Below are 13757 nucleotides of genomic sequence, written 5' to 3'. Positions count from 1 at the left end.
ATTAAAATTCATGGAGGACCCATTTTAACTATAAAGTGCCTTAGTAGTCAGTGAAGTATATTAAAAAATACATATATTAAGATTATTTCCTACCAGATTCTCATAAGGCAAAAAAAGACATACATGACTAAGCATAGCTTGAAGCAGATTACAAAAAATCTAGTAACACAGAAGCAAAGTGTCCTTTAATTAGCAATCATTTGCATTGTGTTTTCAACTGCCCAATTATTTCCAATTTGCAATTTTGCTAAAGAAAGGAGATATGCTTCCGCTGATAAACAGGATATTTCTGTTCTTAAATCTAACCATCCTCCATTTCAAGGTGAGAAGATCGCTAGTTGATTGGAGCAGATCTTCTACTGTGACTTTCCAGAACTTGCTCTAAGATTCATCTAGAGCACTTATATAGACCCCCAGATACCGTCAACAAATCAAAATAAAAAATCTCTAGTAGAGAGCTTGAAAACCTGTGCTGTTAATAAGTACTCCAGTTCCCCAATTTTATTTTTTTTAAAGATTTATTTATTTATGTATACAAGAGCTAGGGTACAGGCCAGAGATGCAGGGGGTGAGAGGATTCACCAGAGACAGAGTAGGGAGCAGAACAGGCAGATCTACTGAAATACACTGCTGAGGAGAGCAGCAGGCAAGACAGGAGAGGTCTGCTGAGCCATATGGGTCACCTCCCTGGCAGGGAATCGAACTCCTGCTGCAGTGGCTGCTGATAGCGTCATAGTGCTGCGTCTTAACCCCTTGAGCCACCAGGAAGGCCCCCCAAATTTTATTTTAGCTTAAGACAAACTGGATTTTCCCTGAAATATCTTTGAAACAGAGCTTCATTCATTCATTCACTCAACTAGCAAATATTTATTGATTTCATGCAGAATGGACCAGATTTTTCGTGATTTATGTCATTAATTTTTATTTGCAACATCATTACATCATTTTAGCTTGAAAAATCTTTCCTTTAGTAAATATATATCTTTTTTTCTTTTAATCGCTGTTGCTCATACAACCCTACCAACACATGCTGGCAACTCTACCCCTCACATAATAGTCTCTTAGTGCAGTGCTTTTTATTCTAAAATGCCTCAAGAAAAATCAGAGAATCAAATTTCAGTGAGAATGAGGTGTGAAGCTAATGCCTGAAACTAACATGATGTGGGGGGGATGATTTTTAAAAATTCAGTAGGATCATTGCTAAAATATGAAAAAACATTTTCTCACTGCCCTATACACACATCCCTAAAATATGAAGAATGCAGAATTAAAATGTAGAAGCACATATACCAAAAGTTGTTTTCTTTAAAATGCTAACTTTGCAATTTTGGCAACATTTCCTATGTTTTATATTCCTGCCTTCTGGTGGGAGGAAGTAATGGGTGGGAAGATGAAAATTCTTTGGAAAGGCAGTAAGGAAGGTAAAAGCTAATTACTAAAAAGAGTGTTTGTTTGAAGCTGTTGTTAAGATCTCTCCACAATGTGTGCTCTGACTTGGGGAAATGTAAATAGTTTGTCTGTTACTTTCAGCGCCTAACATTCCCCACTTCCATCCTGACATCCTCTCTTTTTCCTCCTTTGTCTTTTTTTTCTGCTGTGTGTGTTTGTGTCTGTGTGTTTGTGTCCATGTGTTTATGTCTATGTGTGTGTGTATGTGTGTGTGTGTGTGTTGAAGTGTAATGGGGTAGAAAAGAACAGGAAGATTAAGAAAGAGACCAACAAGAGAAGTAGCATAAATAACTACATCATGTAGGTTTTTTGGACTAAAATGTTTCAACTAAAGCCAAATACAGCAAACCCCTTAAAATAGAAGAAGGTCAAGAGAGTTATGGGGAATGGGAAGGATTTGCAAAGGACACAAAGCTCGTGATTTTAAATGCTAGAGTATCTATTAAGGGGGAAAACATCGCAAATTGAAATAGTCCACTTGTAAAAAAAGCTCATTTAAATACAGGGTCTGCTAAAGAAACAGCGTGAAAGAAAATCACCGTCTTCTGGCAGTCACCCAGGCTCCTCCGTCACATGAATTTCACAGTAGCGGTGAAGCCCTATCCACAGCAGCAGTCCTGTGCTGGACACTGGCACCTCATCTGATCCTGTCGCTGTGCTCTGAGGTCGAGGTGAATGTGTCAGGCACATGAGCATGAACTTGGAGCATGTGCACACTTCTTCTCACAGAGTGCTAATCTTCAAACACTTGCAGGTTCACTTTTCATCCATGTTCTGTAGAAGCACAAAAAACTTGTTCATAAGAAAAATCAGTACCTCAGCACATCCTAAGCCAAATGGCTTATCTTACATGTTTTAGTTATAACATTTACAAATGCAGGAAAATTCATAATATTGATGTGAAAATTAATTTTTTAATTAATTTTAGTAATACTTTAATGATTTGCAATACCCTCATTGATTCTATGAATAACAGTAATGACAAACTTAAATTCCAGTTGATAACTATTTCTGGATGTTAATTGAGTGAATTTTTTAAGTCATATAATGTTGTTGTAAGAACCTCAACAGAAATGAAATAGACAATAGGAGAACAGACAATAAATAGCAAAAGCTACATATTTAAAGCTGATGTCACACAAAAGTTGGAACTCTGTGCATAATAAGCTGACGATATAATTTCCCACATATAAGTTTGGAAATTAATTTATTGTTTTGATTTTTTTGCAAATTTTAGTAATTCTGTCTCTTAGTCAAACCAGTCAAATTTCTCAGAACAGTTTTTGTTTTTTTAATTTATACATGGAGATGAAGATAAAACAAAGTCCTTACTGTAGTATAGTAGGTATTCACTAAATATTAGTTATCCCAATGCTAAGTACTAATACTCAATTTCTGTTAAAATGGGGAAGTTAAAATAGTAAGTTAAAATCTTACCTTTTATCTAAAGGTAAGGACCAAGTCTTTAAGAGTAAAACCTTACCCAGAAATCCACAAACTCAGTTAAATCAGGTAAGGGAGACAATCTATTGCCATAAACTATCAAACCTGACAGCCAAGGAAGCACAAGCAAGGTTCTGAAGTCCAGTAGAACAGAATATTTCATAAAGCTCTTGTCTCTGAAACAGCACCCCCATGAGAGACGCAGGACAATGCTGAGGTGTCATCACATTACCATAGTCGGACACAAAACTACACCTGAACATACGGGTTCAGAAAAAAATTGCACCGCTGTGCTCTCACTAATGATTAACCTTGAACTTTGAAAATTAACTACATTTCTGATTATACTGAAACCGCATTTTGCCCCAACAATTCAATCTATCAAATAGATATCTTCTATCAAATGACAGAATCCATTCTAGGCATGTTAAACAGAAATTCGACTCTCGTAAAATTCTCAGAAGGGCTGGAAGATTGGGAACCAGCAAGTGCCCCCACTGGCATCAGTGGATCCAAGAGCACATCACCCCAGCAATGCAGAAACTAGACAGCTGCCAATCCTGCTGCCCCGACCATCAACCCAGCTGCCCCGACACCCTCAATGATAGAAATATCCACAATACCTGCCACTACCACAATTGTCTCATATTGAGAGGTCTCTGTTTTAGGAACAGCTGAAGGAAAATGTCCTCTATCTCTCCTCTACCAACCAAAATATCCATGAGTGTACCCCCAAAGTCTAGGTTTGCTAGAGATGTAAAATGTTGTAAACTTTTCAATCTCTGCTCTACAAGAACACAGTAATAAAGGGGAAGTTCAATGGAGGTTGAGGGAATCACTCACAGTATCCACAGTGGGACCATTGCAGCTTTTCAATACAATGACGCTGTCTCTCATAATCTGTCCCTTTTATGATTCAACATCCATATGCATTTGCCTTTCAGTTTGATTTATCATAAAGCAACACTGAGTCCAGATTTCAACCAAAAGTCTTGCAAACTACTGCATGAGTTCTGTATTCAAATGTCAAGGGTTAGTTTTTAAGTTTGTCTTTATCTGACAAGTTAATTACCCTATATTCCAGGTATGGCATATATGCACTATGGAATATTACTCAGCAATAAAAGAGATAAAATCATGCCATTTGCGACAATATGGAGAGTGCTGGAAGGGATAATGCTAAATGAAATTAGTCAGAAAGAGATCAGTACCAGACAGTGTCAGTGTCTCTTATCTTTAAAAATAAAGAGGAATTTGTGGGAAAAAATTGTTTTCTGTTTTCCCTCCAAATGATGACTATTACTATTTTTTTTATTTTTAATGATATAGGAATTTAATATCAAAATCAGAAAATGTGTGGGCATCTAGCTAGCAAATAATTACTTAATACCACCCATGACATTATAATACCTGTAAAGAAAAAAAAAGAATAGTTTTGCTGATTTCTTTTTGGACTTTTTTTTAATTATTTATTTTGTTGAGGTAACATTGGTTTACAATGCTGTTTATGTGTTAGGGATATAGGTTCACATGTCTGCAAATGCATGTAACCAAACCACATCCACCACCAAAGCATAATTCTCCATAATAACTCATTGGGTCCCCTTCCCTCATTTCTCCCAACCCCCCACTTTCTCCCTCTGATAGTTTCAATTCTGCAAATTTCTAGGGCTTGTTTTGGTTTAATTTTTTTTAAGATTTATTTTATTTATACAAGAACTGGGATACAGGCCAGATGCACGGGAGGGTGAGAGGATTCACCAGATACAGAGCAGGGAACAGAACAGGCAGACTGACGAAATACACTGCTGAGGGGAGCAGTGGGTGAGACAGAAGAGGTCTGCTGCTCCATGTGGGTTTCTCCGAGGCCAGCAGGGATCGAACCAGCACTGCAGAGGCTGCAGACAGCCTTACAGTGCTGCGCCCAAGTGCCTGCACCACCAGGGAGGCCCTTGGTTTAATTTTGTGGTTTTTTTTTTTTTTTTACTCAGCTTTATGATTTCCCACATTTAAGTTTGGAAATCATCTGGTATTTGTCTTTCTCCTTGTGACTTTTTTCACTTAGCATAACCTCCTCCAGTTCCACCCATGTTGTCACTAAATGTCAACAGTTCAGTTTTTTTATAGTTAAGCTTAAAAGCTAACCCTTGACATTTGAATTCCGGTGTGTGTGTATACCACATCTTGGTTTCTTTCTGTCTCTATTTAACCATCATGACAATCTAGCCATCCTAATACATCTCTGGCATCTGTTTGTTTTTTTTTAATTTATTCTTTTTTATTTTGGTAATGCTGGTTTACAACACTGTATATGATTTAATGATATAGGTTCACACCTCTTCAGATGTTACCATACATCAATTTTAATAACTGAGGAAGATTGAAGGAGTCATAATTAATATGCTAAGAATGGTGGGTGATATTTCAACAAATCTAAAGAACTGTTTCATGAAATATGGCCCAAACACTCTTGCCAAAAAGCCACCTACAGTGACTGTTAATCATGGAGGCTAGGGAATGCATCCATCCCAGACTTAGAAGTCAGAATTTCTAGCAGGGATCTAGAAATTTGTGTTTGTTAACAAGCTCCAAATGATGTTTATCTTGCTAGGTTTTAAAATCCCGTTTGTTTTAAAGAGAGGAAATGTTTTCCTCAACATATCAGAATATTTGTTTTTCTTGAACTTTTCTGCACTCTGATTTTTATTTTAGGAGACAACAATGGATGGTCTTTGCAATTTGACAAATATTTTGCCAGTTACTACAAAATGACTTCCCTGTATCCCTTTCAGGCAGAAACATCTGAATGTTGTAAGTAATCAGAGGAATTGAGTCTCTGTCCATGAGTTCATAAACTTCATGCTTTTAAATGTTGGATCCAACACACAGGGGAAAAAAGTTTATCATTTTCTAGCAGCAAACTATATTAGACCTGCAACCTTATTTTGAGAATTTCATTTAAAAATGAACCAGGGATCTGAAGTTTATAGTAATAAATCATGGCAGGCATATTGTTGTAAGAAAAATTAGTGTCAATCAAAGTTGCTATGAAAAGCATTTCCTTTTCATAATCACTATAAACCCTGTTATAAAGGAAACTGTAAACATAGAAGAGCAGAGTATCTATTTGAATTTTATGTTTGCAAGTAAAAAAGTTTCTGAGGTCTAAGCTATACTTCAGAGCTACAAAAACTTTACAAATTATAACCTGCTATGATTAGTCATATACTGAAAACTTACAAAAACACTTGAAGAAGTGTGGAAGGTACTACCTTGAAGAATGACTCTGCAATATTTTTGATTAGGAAGATCTATGTAAATAATTCCTTTTAAATAATTTTTTCTAATAAAGTATACAAATGTAAATTTTGATCATAGCTTTTCAAAACCTTGGTTAAAAAGTAGAGATTGGGGGAAGAATCTCTCTTCTTTCCCTTATGATCTATCTCGAACTATAAGCTATAGATTTTGTAATTTTTTATTACTCTATTTGTCTTCCTCACTACCCAAATGAGATTAAATAAATAGAAAAAACTCCTAATGATCTCCAATTTCCAGAGGTATATATCCCTATAGGAAGTCTCACATGTTATTCAACAATTTATATCATGCCTGTCTCTCAAAAAAATGGAGAAAAATTACTTGATCATTAAATACTAAGAGTATTTGGGAAAGACAAAATTTAATTTATAATTTAACTGCTAATACAATGAAAAAATATAATGGATTAGATTATAAATCTCAAAATGTAGTCTTTGTTTTCTTTAAACCCTTCACATTTCTTAAATTCTAATTTAAATTTTTTACATTTCACTTATTCCCAAAAAAGTTTTTGATAGTTTGTAATAAACTAGCAGACTTAACGTACCAAGGAAGACAAAAATTCAATGATGAATGGAAAGGAAAAATTATATCAAGGAATCCTCACCGAGGAAAGTTCAGTAACCATCCAAAACATAGTTCTGAATTCTGTAGTCATTAAGTCAAGAGGGAAAATGATGGGTTTCATAACTGTCATAGTATGGTTTGTAAAAAAGAAAAAAACAAAAACAAAGAAATGGGATGGTGGGGGGAGAAGGGGGAACATACTAAATCAGAAAAAAAAAAATACCTCATCCAAAAAGTGCAGAGGTAAGTCTTTATTAGTACTTAGTGATAATGTCATTTTAATTAGAGTTAGTTAAACAAAATTCAGGGAGAGGTGGTACTGTCTTTTTCAAACATAAAAGCATTAAAAATGAAATCAAACGTATAGTGTAAATTTGGGGAATAATACTTAAATTAAGGTTCCTGTTGTGCAATGGCATTCATCAGATCATTATAAGAATTAATTGGAAATCAAACTGAGAATGGCTTATAATCACCTTTGACTAGATGAGAGAATATGAAGAATTCACATTTACAAAGTACCTCTCAAGAACAATATCATAGAAAATATTATACCTATCATTAGCCAGTAAATTCATAAAATTAAATTGGAGGGATTTGGGGACTACAGAGATCGGAAAGAATCCTTTAGTCAATCATAATTTATAGACACCAGCATTAATTTGCTGGTGCATCACTCATCCCTCTTTATGATAAGAAATTTCTGTACAAGCCATTTTTACCATATTTTCAATTATCATTTATCACATTCAGATTTTTAAATATACCATAAGATATATTTTAAGTGACATTATTTGCTTAATCATTCTTTTGTTGGAAATTTAAGGGTTATTTTTTCATTGTTTCCTATTATAGATAACTATAGCCAACATTTATGGATTATCTAAACTCAGCCTATATCAATAGAAAAAGACATGGTGGAATTAATGCTCATTTCACTGCCCTCATTGTTATCCTCCTTACTCTCCTCTCTCTGTCAGAACCTTCAAATTCCTTTCCAACCCCACCATCCCCATTCCACAACAGAACACACACTTGCCTTAGATATGGCTTTAACTGAAAAAGAGAATCCGTTTTCAGAGATTCATAGCCAAAATGCTACCTGCAATATTAAGCTGTTTAAAAGTTCTTGGCAGAGATTGTTTACAAAAAACACAAAACACAAGTTATGATCTAGATCTCTTGTGATCCTATAAGAGAGTCTGCATTTTGAGTTGTTGGGAAGAGAATGCATGTCACCAGTATCTGAGCAAAGAGCCACTTTATGATTTCAAGACTATAGCCAACTGTGCTCATTAGCAGTCATCCACCAGCTTAGTCAGGAATCTCTTATTTTGCCAGGAAGACACAACTCTACTCTCTGGAAGGTTTACTGTAAAAGTCAAAAACTGAAAGACAGCAAGTAGAAAATTCTCATTACAAGTTTTGTTTGCTATTTTAAAATACTAGCTATTATCAATTTTTTAAATAGGTAATAACATAGAAAACACTACATTTCTAACTTCTTTAAGGAAGTTGGTTGACTTGGTAACACATGTTCCTATTGTAATATGGGACCTGTTTGCAGAAACTGTTCCATGGGGTCATCTATCCAGTCATGGTCCACGCCTACTTTGCCTTGGAGTCTGTAACCTGCTGTACAGTTCAGGGTTTTAATATAAAAAGCACTTCTTACTCTTCTCAGTAATCATCCATTTCCCATCAAGGCAGAAATCCAACTACTGAAAAATAATTCCATTTTACTGGTTAGCTCTAGAAACAACATTTCAATTCTATAATAGAGACTAGAAATATTGGATCACAGCCCCACAGATGACCAGTGGCTTTCATCTCATTCTCCCTCTCCAACACCATTCAGCAAAAATAGAATGACTCGGCATAAAAAATGTTCACAGGAGTTAGGCTCAGGCAGACTTCCATTCCTACATAAACCAAAAGAAGGCCATGAAAATTCCTTTGAAGAATTTTTACTTTTCCAGTTAAAAAAAATTCTGCCCACATTAGAGCTCAGTGTCTAACTCTCCTCTTTCTTGCTAATTAGAAATGACTAGTCCTCCGCTAAAGATTTGATCATGCTATTAATACTTTGTTTTTTTATTATAGACATTGAATATAGACATTAAAGCCCATCACACCACACACCATTATGTCACCCTGGGATATAGTTACGCTCCCAGGGTAAGAGTAAGTGACTTCATTCATTTCGCACTAAATGGAGAAGAGTAGTCTTCTATAACCAAAAAAAAAAAAAAAAGTGTGGGCTGATAAATGTGTATGTTTCCTTATATTAATGATCTAGCATCATTTAAATTAAAAACAAATTTTGGAACCTTAATTTAAAGCATTGCACAGATTGCTTAGGTGAGACATGATATGCTAAATAATTTTCTCATAGTTTTTTATTTCTTTTCGCTACCCTGCTCTTCCCTGCCCCTCATTGTCCATTCCTTACTCTGCCCTCTTTATTCAGTGGTCAGTTCTGTGCCAGTGCAATGTTTTTGCCAAGATTTAGAGCTTAACTGTGATGATACCAACTTACGAGCTGTTCCATCAGTTTCTTCAAATGTGACTATAATGTAAGTAGAAAAGATTGGTTTCATCTTGACAGCCAGAATAGCATCTGTGAAATTGTGTCATAATTAAGACTTTGTCATTATTAAAGGAGCCTTTTTATTTAAAGATAGTATTATTGTTCCTTAGTCAATTATGATGATTGCTTGTGTTTATTAAATGCTAGATTTTACTCTAAATTATTTCATGGGTGAATTCATTTAGTTCCTCATAACAGTCCTATGAGTATTTAGTATCATCATATTTTATCTAAACAAAAGATAACCAACTATATGTGCTACTTATGAAAAAAAGTTGTACTTAAGCTACTATGTAGAGCTTTCTTATTTCATAGAAATTTTATTTAACATATTAATATACTCATATATAAATTTATAAAAAGAAAATGGTAAAACAATTTGGATAAAATATTCGCAGAACTTCACATTTAAAATCTAACTCTTCACATTAAAATCATATTTGACTCAGAGATATTGGAGTTGATTTTTTCTTCCTGAATAATTCAAATTTATGTATGTAGATGACAATTATCCCCTTAAATGGGGATCCAATACTAGCTTGAATTCAACAAACATTAGCAAAATACATGGTTGAAACTTCAAAAGAAATCAGTGTGGGAGAGATATTTTAAACCAATATATATTTGATGAGATTTTTGTTTTCATTCAGATGTTTTAGTATTTTGTGGCTTTAATTTCTGGGGTATACAAGGGCAAAATGGAAGTAATTCTTCAGTTTACAAATGTTGGCAGGGCCTGCCCATTTTAACCCAAACCTCATACCACAGCAACACCTATGCTTGGCATATATAAAGGATGGGGAAGAGCTGCAGCTCAGAGTTCCATCAAATTAACAGAATCTGGGGACTTTACCCAATGCATGAGCTCAGAACATCATACAGTTTAAGCCACAAAGACTTGCTTTCCAAAGGAGGTAACATTCCTGTCTAAACAAGGAATAGCATTCTATCCTATCCTCAAACACCATAGCTCTTTTTCATTGTAATTAGTCCTACTGCAAATAATAATAATAATAATAATAATAATAATCCCCATAAGAATCTGAGGTTCTTTTGAAGAGTTTTCATGATTTAAATTCTGACTTGAACTTCTGGATATAAAATGTGTGATGATTTCATTCTGTTTTCAAGGGAAAATTACCACCCCCATTATTTGTTTCAAATTACTTCAAAGTCCAAATCAAAGACAACTCTCATGCTGCCAATCTCTTTTCTTATTTTCCCACAAGTAAGATTTGAATCCATTCTTGAACAATTTAGCCAGCCCTTGCTGAAAGAGAGGGAGAGAGTCACAGAAATGGAAGAGGCTAAGACAGTGACTGACTAGAGATCGCATGCCCCACCTAAAGGTATTTACATTCAGTTTAAAGAAAACCTCTTCTGGCTCAAATATACATTTGTGCGCACATTCATTCATAAATATGTACATTCATAGAGAGATGTGTTCAGGCCTGTAGGCAACCAATTGGTATAAAGAAAACCTTGGTAAAAAGAAAAAAGTTGGGACTACATCCTTATGAATAATTTCACTGCAGGAAAGCAAGAGAGAAGGAGAGGTGCAAGATGATTTCAGGGTTTCCATCCTGAGTAACAGAGATCCGGGAATGGGGAGATTTGGTAACAGTCATGGGGAAGGCTTGGAATCCAGTTTTAGATTTCTTTTTTTCAATTTGAGGTTAACAGGTTACTCAGTGGAAATATCCAGCAGGCATTTGAGAGATGGAGGAATGAAACTTGGCATTTATTTTCATAGCAATTTTTATCTTCTGGTAAAGAATGGCATTTTCTGGTCTTTTAGGTCAAGCAGCTTGATTCAGGTTGTCCGTTTCTACTTTTCTCTGCAAAACACCCAGTAAAGCATCACCTCTCATCCCAGTCTTTGCTCAGTTGTGTAGAGAAAACAAACTCTAGACTTTAGAGCAGATACATTAAAGGAGTAAATATCAAATTTTATTACTAAGCATGTTTTATTTTTTGAGTTGGAACTATTATAGGGAAATGTCAGAAATGGACTAAATCATATATAAGTAAAGTATCAAAGAAGCAATAACCCAAGTAATGTTTATTGGAGTGAAGTTTTCTTACAAGATATTTCACATAAATACTAGTGAGCAACAGAGGTAACCACAGATAAATATGATTATTTAGGCATTGTTCTAACTTGTGAAAATTTAACTTTCATTGTATCAGATCCTGGAATTTAATCACTAAAACTGCATAATCTAATATAGAATATCAATTTTCTTTCACACACACATTATATCTATATACACACTTTTTTTTTAGTTTGTTTTACTAAGAGTAGTAATACCTACCTTTTTGCATTTCAATAAAATATTATGAAAACATAGAGAATGCTATTTGTAAAAATATTGGCTCATTTATAAAGGACTGTTACTGAAAACTCAAATATCTAAGAAGCATATTTAGGAATTCTTAACTGAACCTTCTTGCTCTCTGTAATTACCCTCAGTCTTCGAAGTCTTATCTACTTCCTCTTGAGTTCTCTCAGAGGCCCTAGTTTGTGTGTCTTTTAAGTATATTGAACATTCTTTCTTTCACTATAATGATTATGGACCTAATCTCTACAATGAAAAGGCAAATACCATAAACTCATTGGGGGACTATACCTCAGTCTTTCTATAAATCCTCCAAAGTTCCTAACAGAGTATAATGAGCTCTAAACAAATGTTTTTTAATTGAATTTACCAGTAAATGAATACAATAAAAGCAAAACAAGCTAATTACCTTTTAGCTCTGAGCTATAAGACTGATGTTACTATCTAAAGAAAAGTTTACAGTTATAAGTAAATTACAGTTAATCCTCACTTAATAGGTTATTGAAAACTGTGACTTTAAGCAAAACAACAAATAAAACCAATTTTATCATTGATATAAACCAGTTACATTCCTAAGGCATATTTCTAGTGATAAAAATATCACCAAAATTCCAAATAAAGACAAAAACACCTCTAATGTTAACTAATAATTTACAGTCATTCATTCATGTATTTTCCAACTGGCTTATAACCGTTCAGGGTGTCTAGTGATTGAAGCCCAACCACCCAGGGCACAAGACAGAAGCCATTCTGAACAGGATGCCCTTCCATTGCAGGACACCTCTCTCACTCTCTCACTCTCTCTCTCTCTCTCTCTCTCTCTCTCTCTCTCTCTCTCTCACACACACACACACACACTTACTCTGGATAACTGAGACTTGGCAATGAATCTTACATGCACATCTTTGGAAGGGGGTGGCAATTGGAGTACCCAAAGAAAACCCACACATACAGGAGAGCATGTGCAAACTCCACACAGGTAATGGCCCCTCTTTTTTTTTTTCAATCAGTGTTATAATGAAAAGATACATATTATTGAAAGTCCTGCTGTTGGTTTTTTGTCATCCAGGGACATTATCTTTTTCTCCAAAGTGCAACTGGAAGGCATTCAACACCTGTTTGTTGAAAGATGAATGAATGAACATTTTTGAGAATACAATAAATTCATTAATATCTTTATTTTTTTTTAAATAGGGGCATGTTTTATTTATTTGTTTGTTTGTTTTGTTTATACATGCACTGGGTACAGTCAGAAGCGCGGGAGGGTGAGAGAATTCACCAGAGCCAGAGCGGGGAGCAGAGCAGGCAGAAGGACCGAAGTACACTGCTGAGGGGAGCAGCGGGCGGCAGGAGAGGTCTGCGCGCCATGTGGGACCCTCCTCAGGTGGCCGGGGAGCAGCTGGGGATCGAACCGGCGCCACAGAGGCCGCGGGCAGCTTCGCAACCCAGCGCTCAACCGCTGCGCCACCTGGGAGGCCTTCATTAATATCTTTAAATCAAACTCAAATATTTAATAATTTATCTTACACAACACAAACATTTAAACGGCAGAATTGAGGACCTAAGCCAAGCAATAATTATTAGAAAAGGGATTGTCAACTAGCTAATAGAAGGAAAGAGAAAAGAAAAAACATTTGGTAATAGCCCACAGATAAGAGTGTTTTCACAAGATGGTCACTAGCTAACCTTTGGCATTCATTTATTAAATCCTTAAGGGAGTGATACTATAACTTAGAACAATGTTTCTTAATCTTTTTTCTTTCCATTATTGCCCCCCATTGAGACATTTTCTTAGACATAGGTTAGTGAGAGCCTTCAATTGTCTCAGTTTTGGCTCCAGGCAGGAATAAAGCAGGTTTTTCAAATATCACAGCCTCAGGCTGTACATAGCAGCCCCTTTTATAGGGAGACATGGGTGATCCAAATTGGTTCTCCCAACAGTTGAGGCTCCAGTTGTTCCAGATTGAGAGTCTCGGCTCAAGCAAGCAGTCATCACCCTGCACCCTTACTGGACGAGTCCTCCAGTGGTGCACTCTCTTCCCTGGATG

The 13757-nt window shown here is 35.4% G+C and overlaps 1 protein-coding gene across 4 annotated transcripts in view; it reads left to right on the top strand.

The window, feature by feature from the left end:
* The window catches only part of RXFP1 (relaxin family peptide receptor 1), a 112640-nt gene that overhangs the window by 74234 nt on the left and 24649 nt on the right, over positions 1-13757 (top strand). For 2 of the 4 annotated variants that reach the window (XM_037496278.2, XM_054690112.1), the window contains 2 exons: positions 5605-5703; positions 9251-9356. In XM_037496278.2, coding sequence (XP_037352175.1) covers positions 5661-5703; positions 9251-9356 — 149 coding nt within the window. In that variant the 5' untranslated portion in view covers positions 5605-5660. Of the gene's footprint in view, positions 1-5604; positions 5704-9250; positions 9357-13757 lie in introns of those variants that run through there. The other 2 variants (XM_054690110.1, XM_054690111.1) reach the window with 1 other exon arrangement.

Source organism: Talpa occidentalis, unplaced genomic scaffold, assembly GCF_014898055.3.
Source record: "Talpa occidentalis isolate TD23 unplaced genomic scaffold, MPIMG_talOcc4v2.1 talOcc4.8, whole genome shotgun sequence".
Lineage (NCBI taxonomy): Eukaryota > Metazoa > Chordata > Mammalia > Eulipotyphla > Talpidae > Talpa > Talpa occidentalis.
The sequence above is the reverse complement of the archived record's forward strand: the minus strand, read 5'-3'. Positions and strand labels throughout refer to the sequence as shown.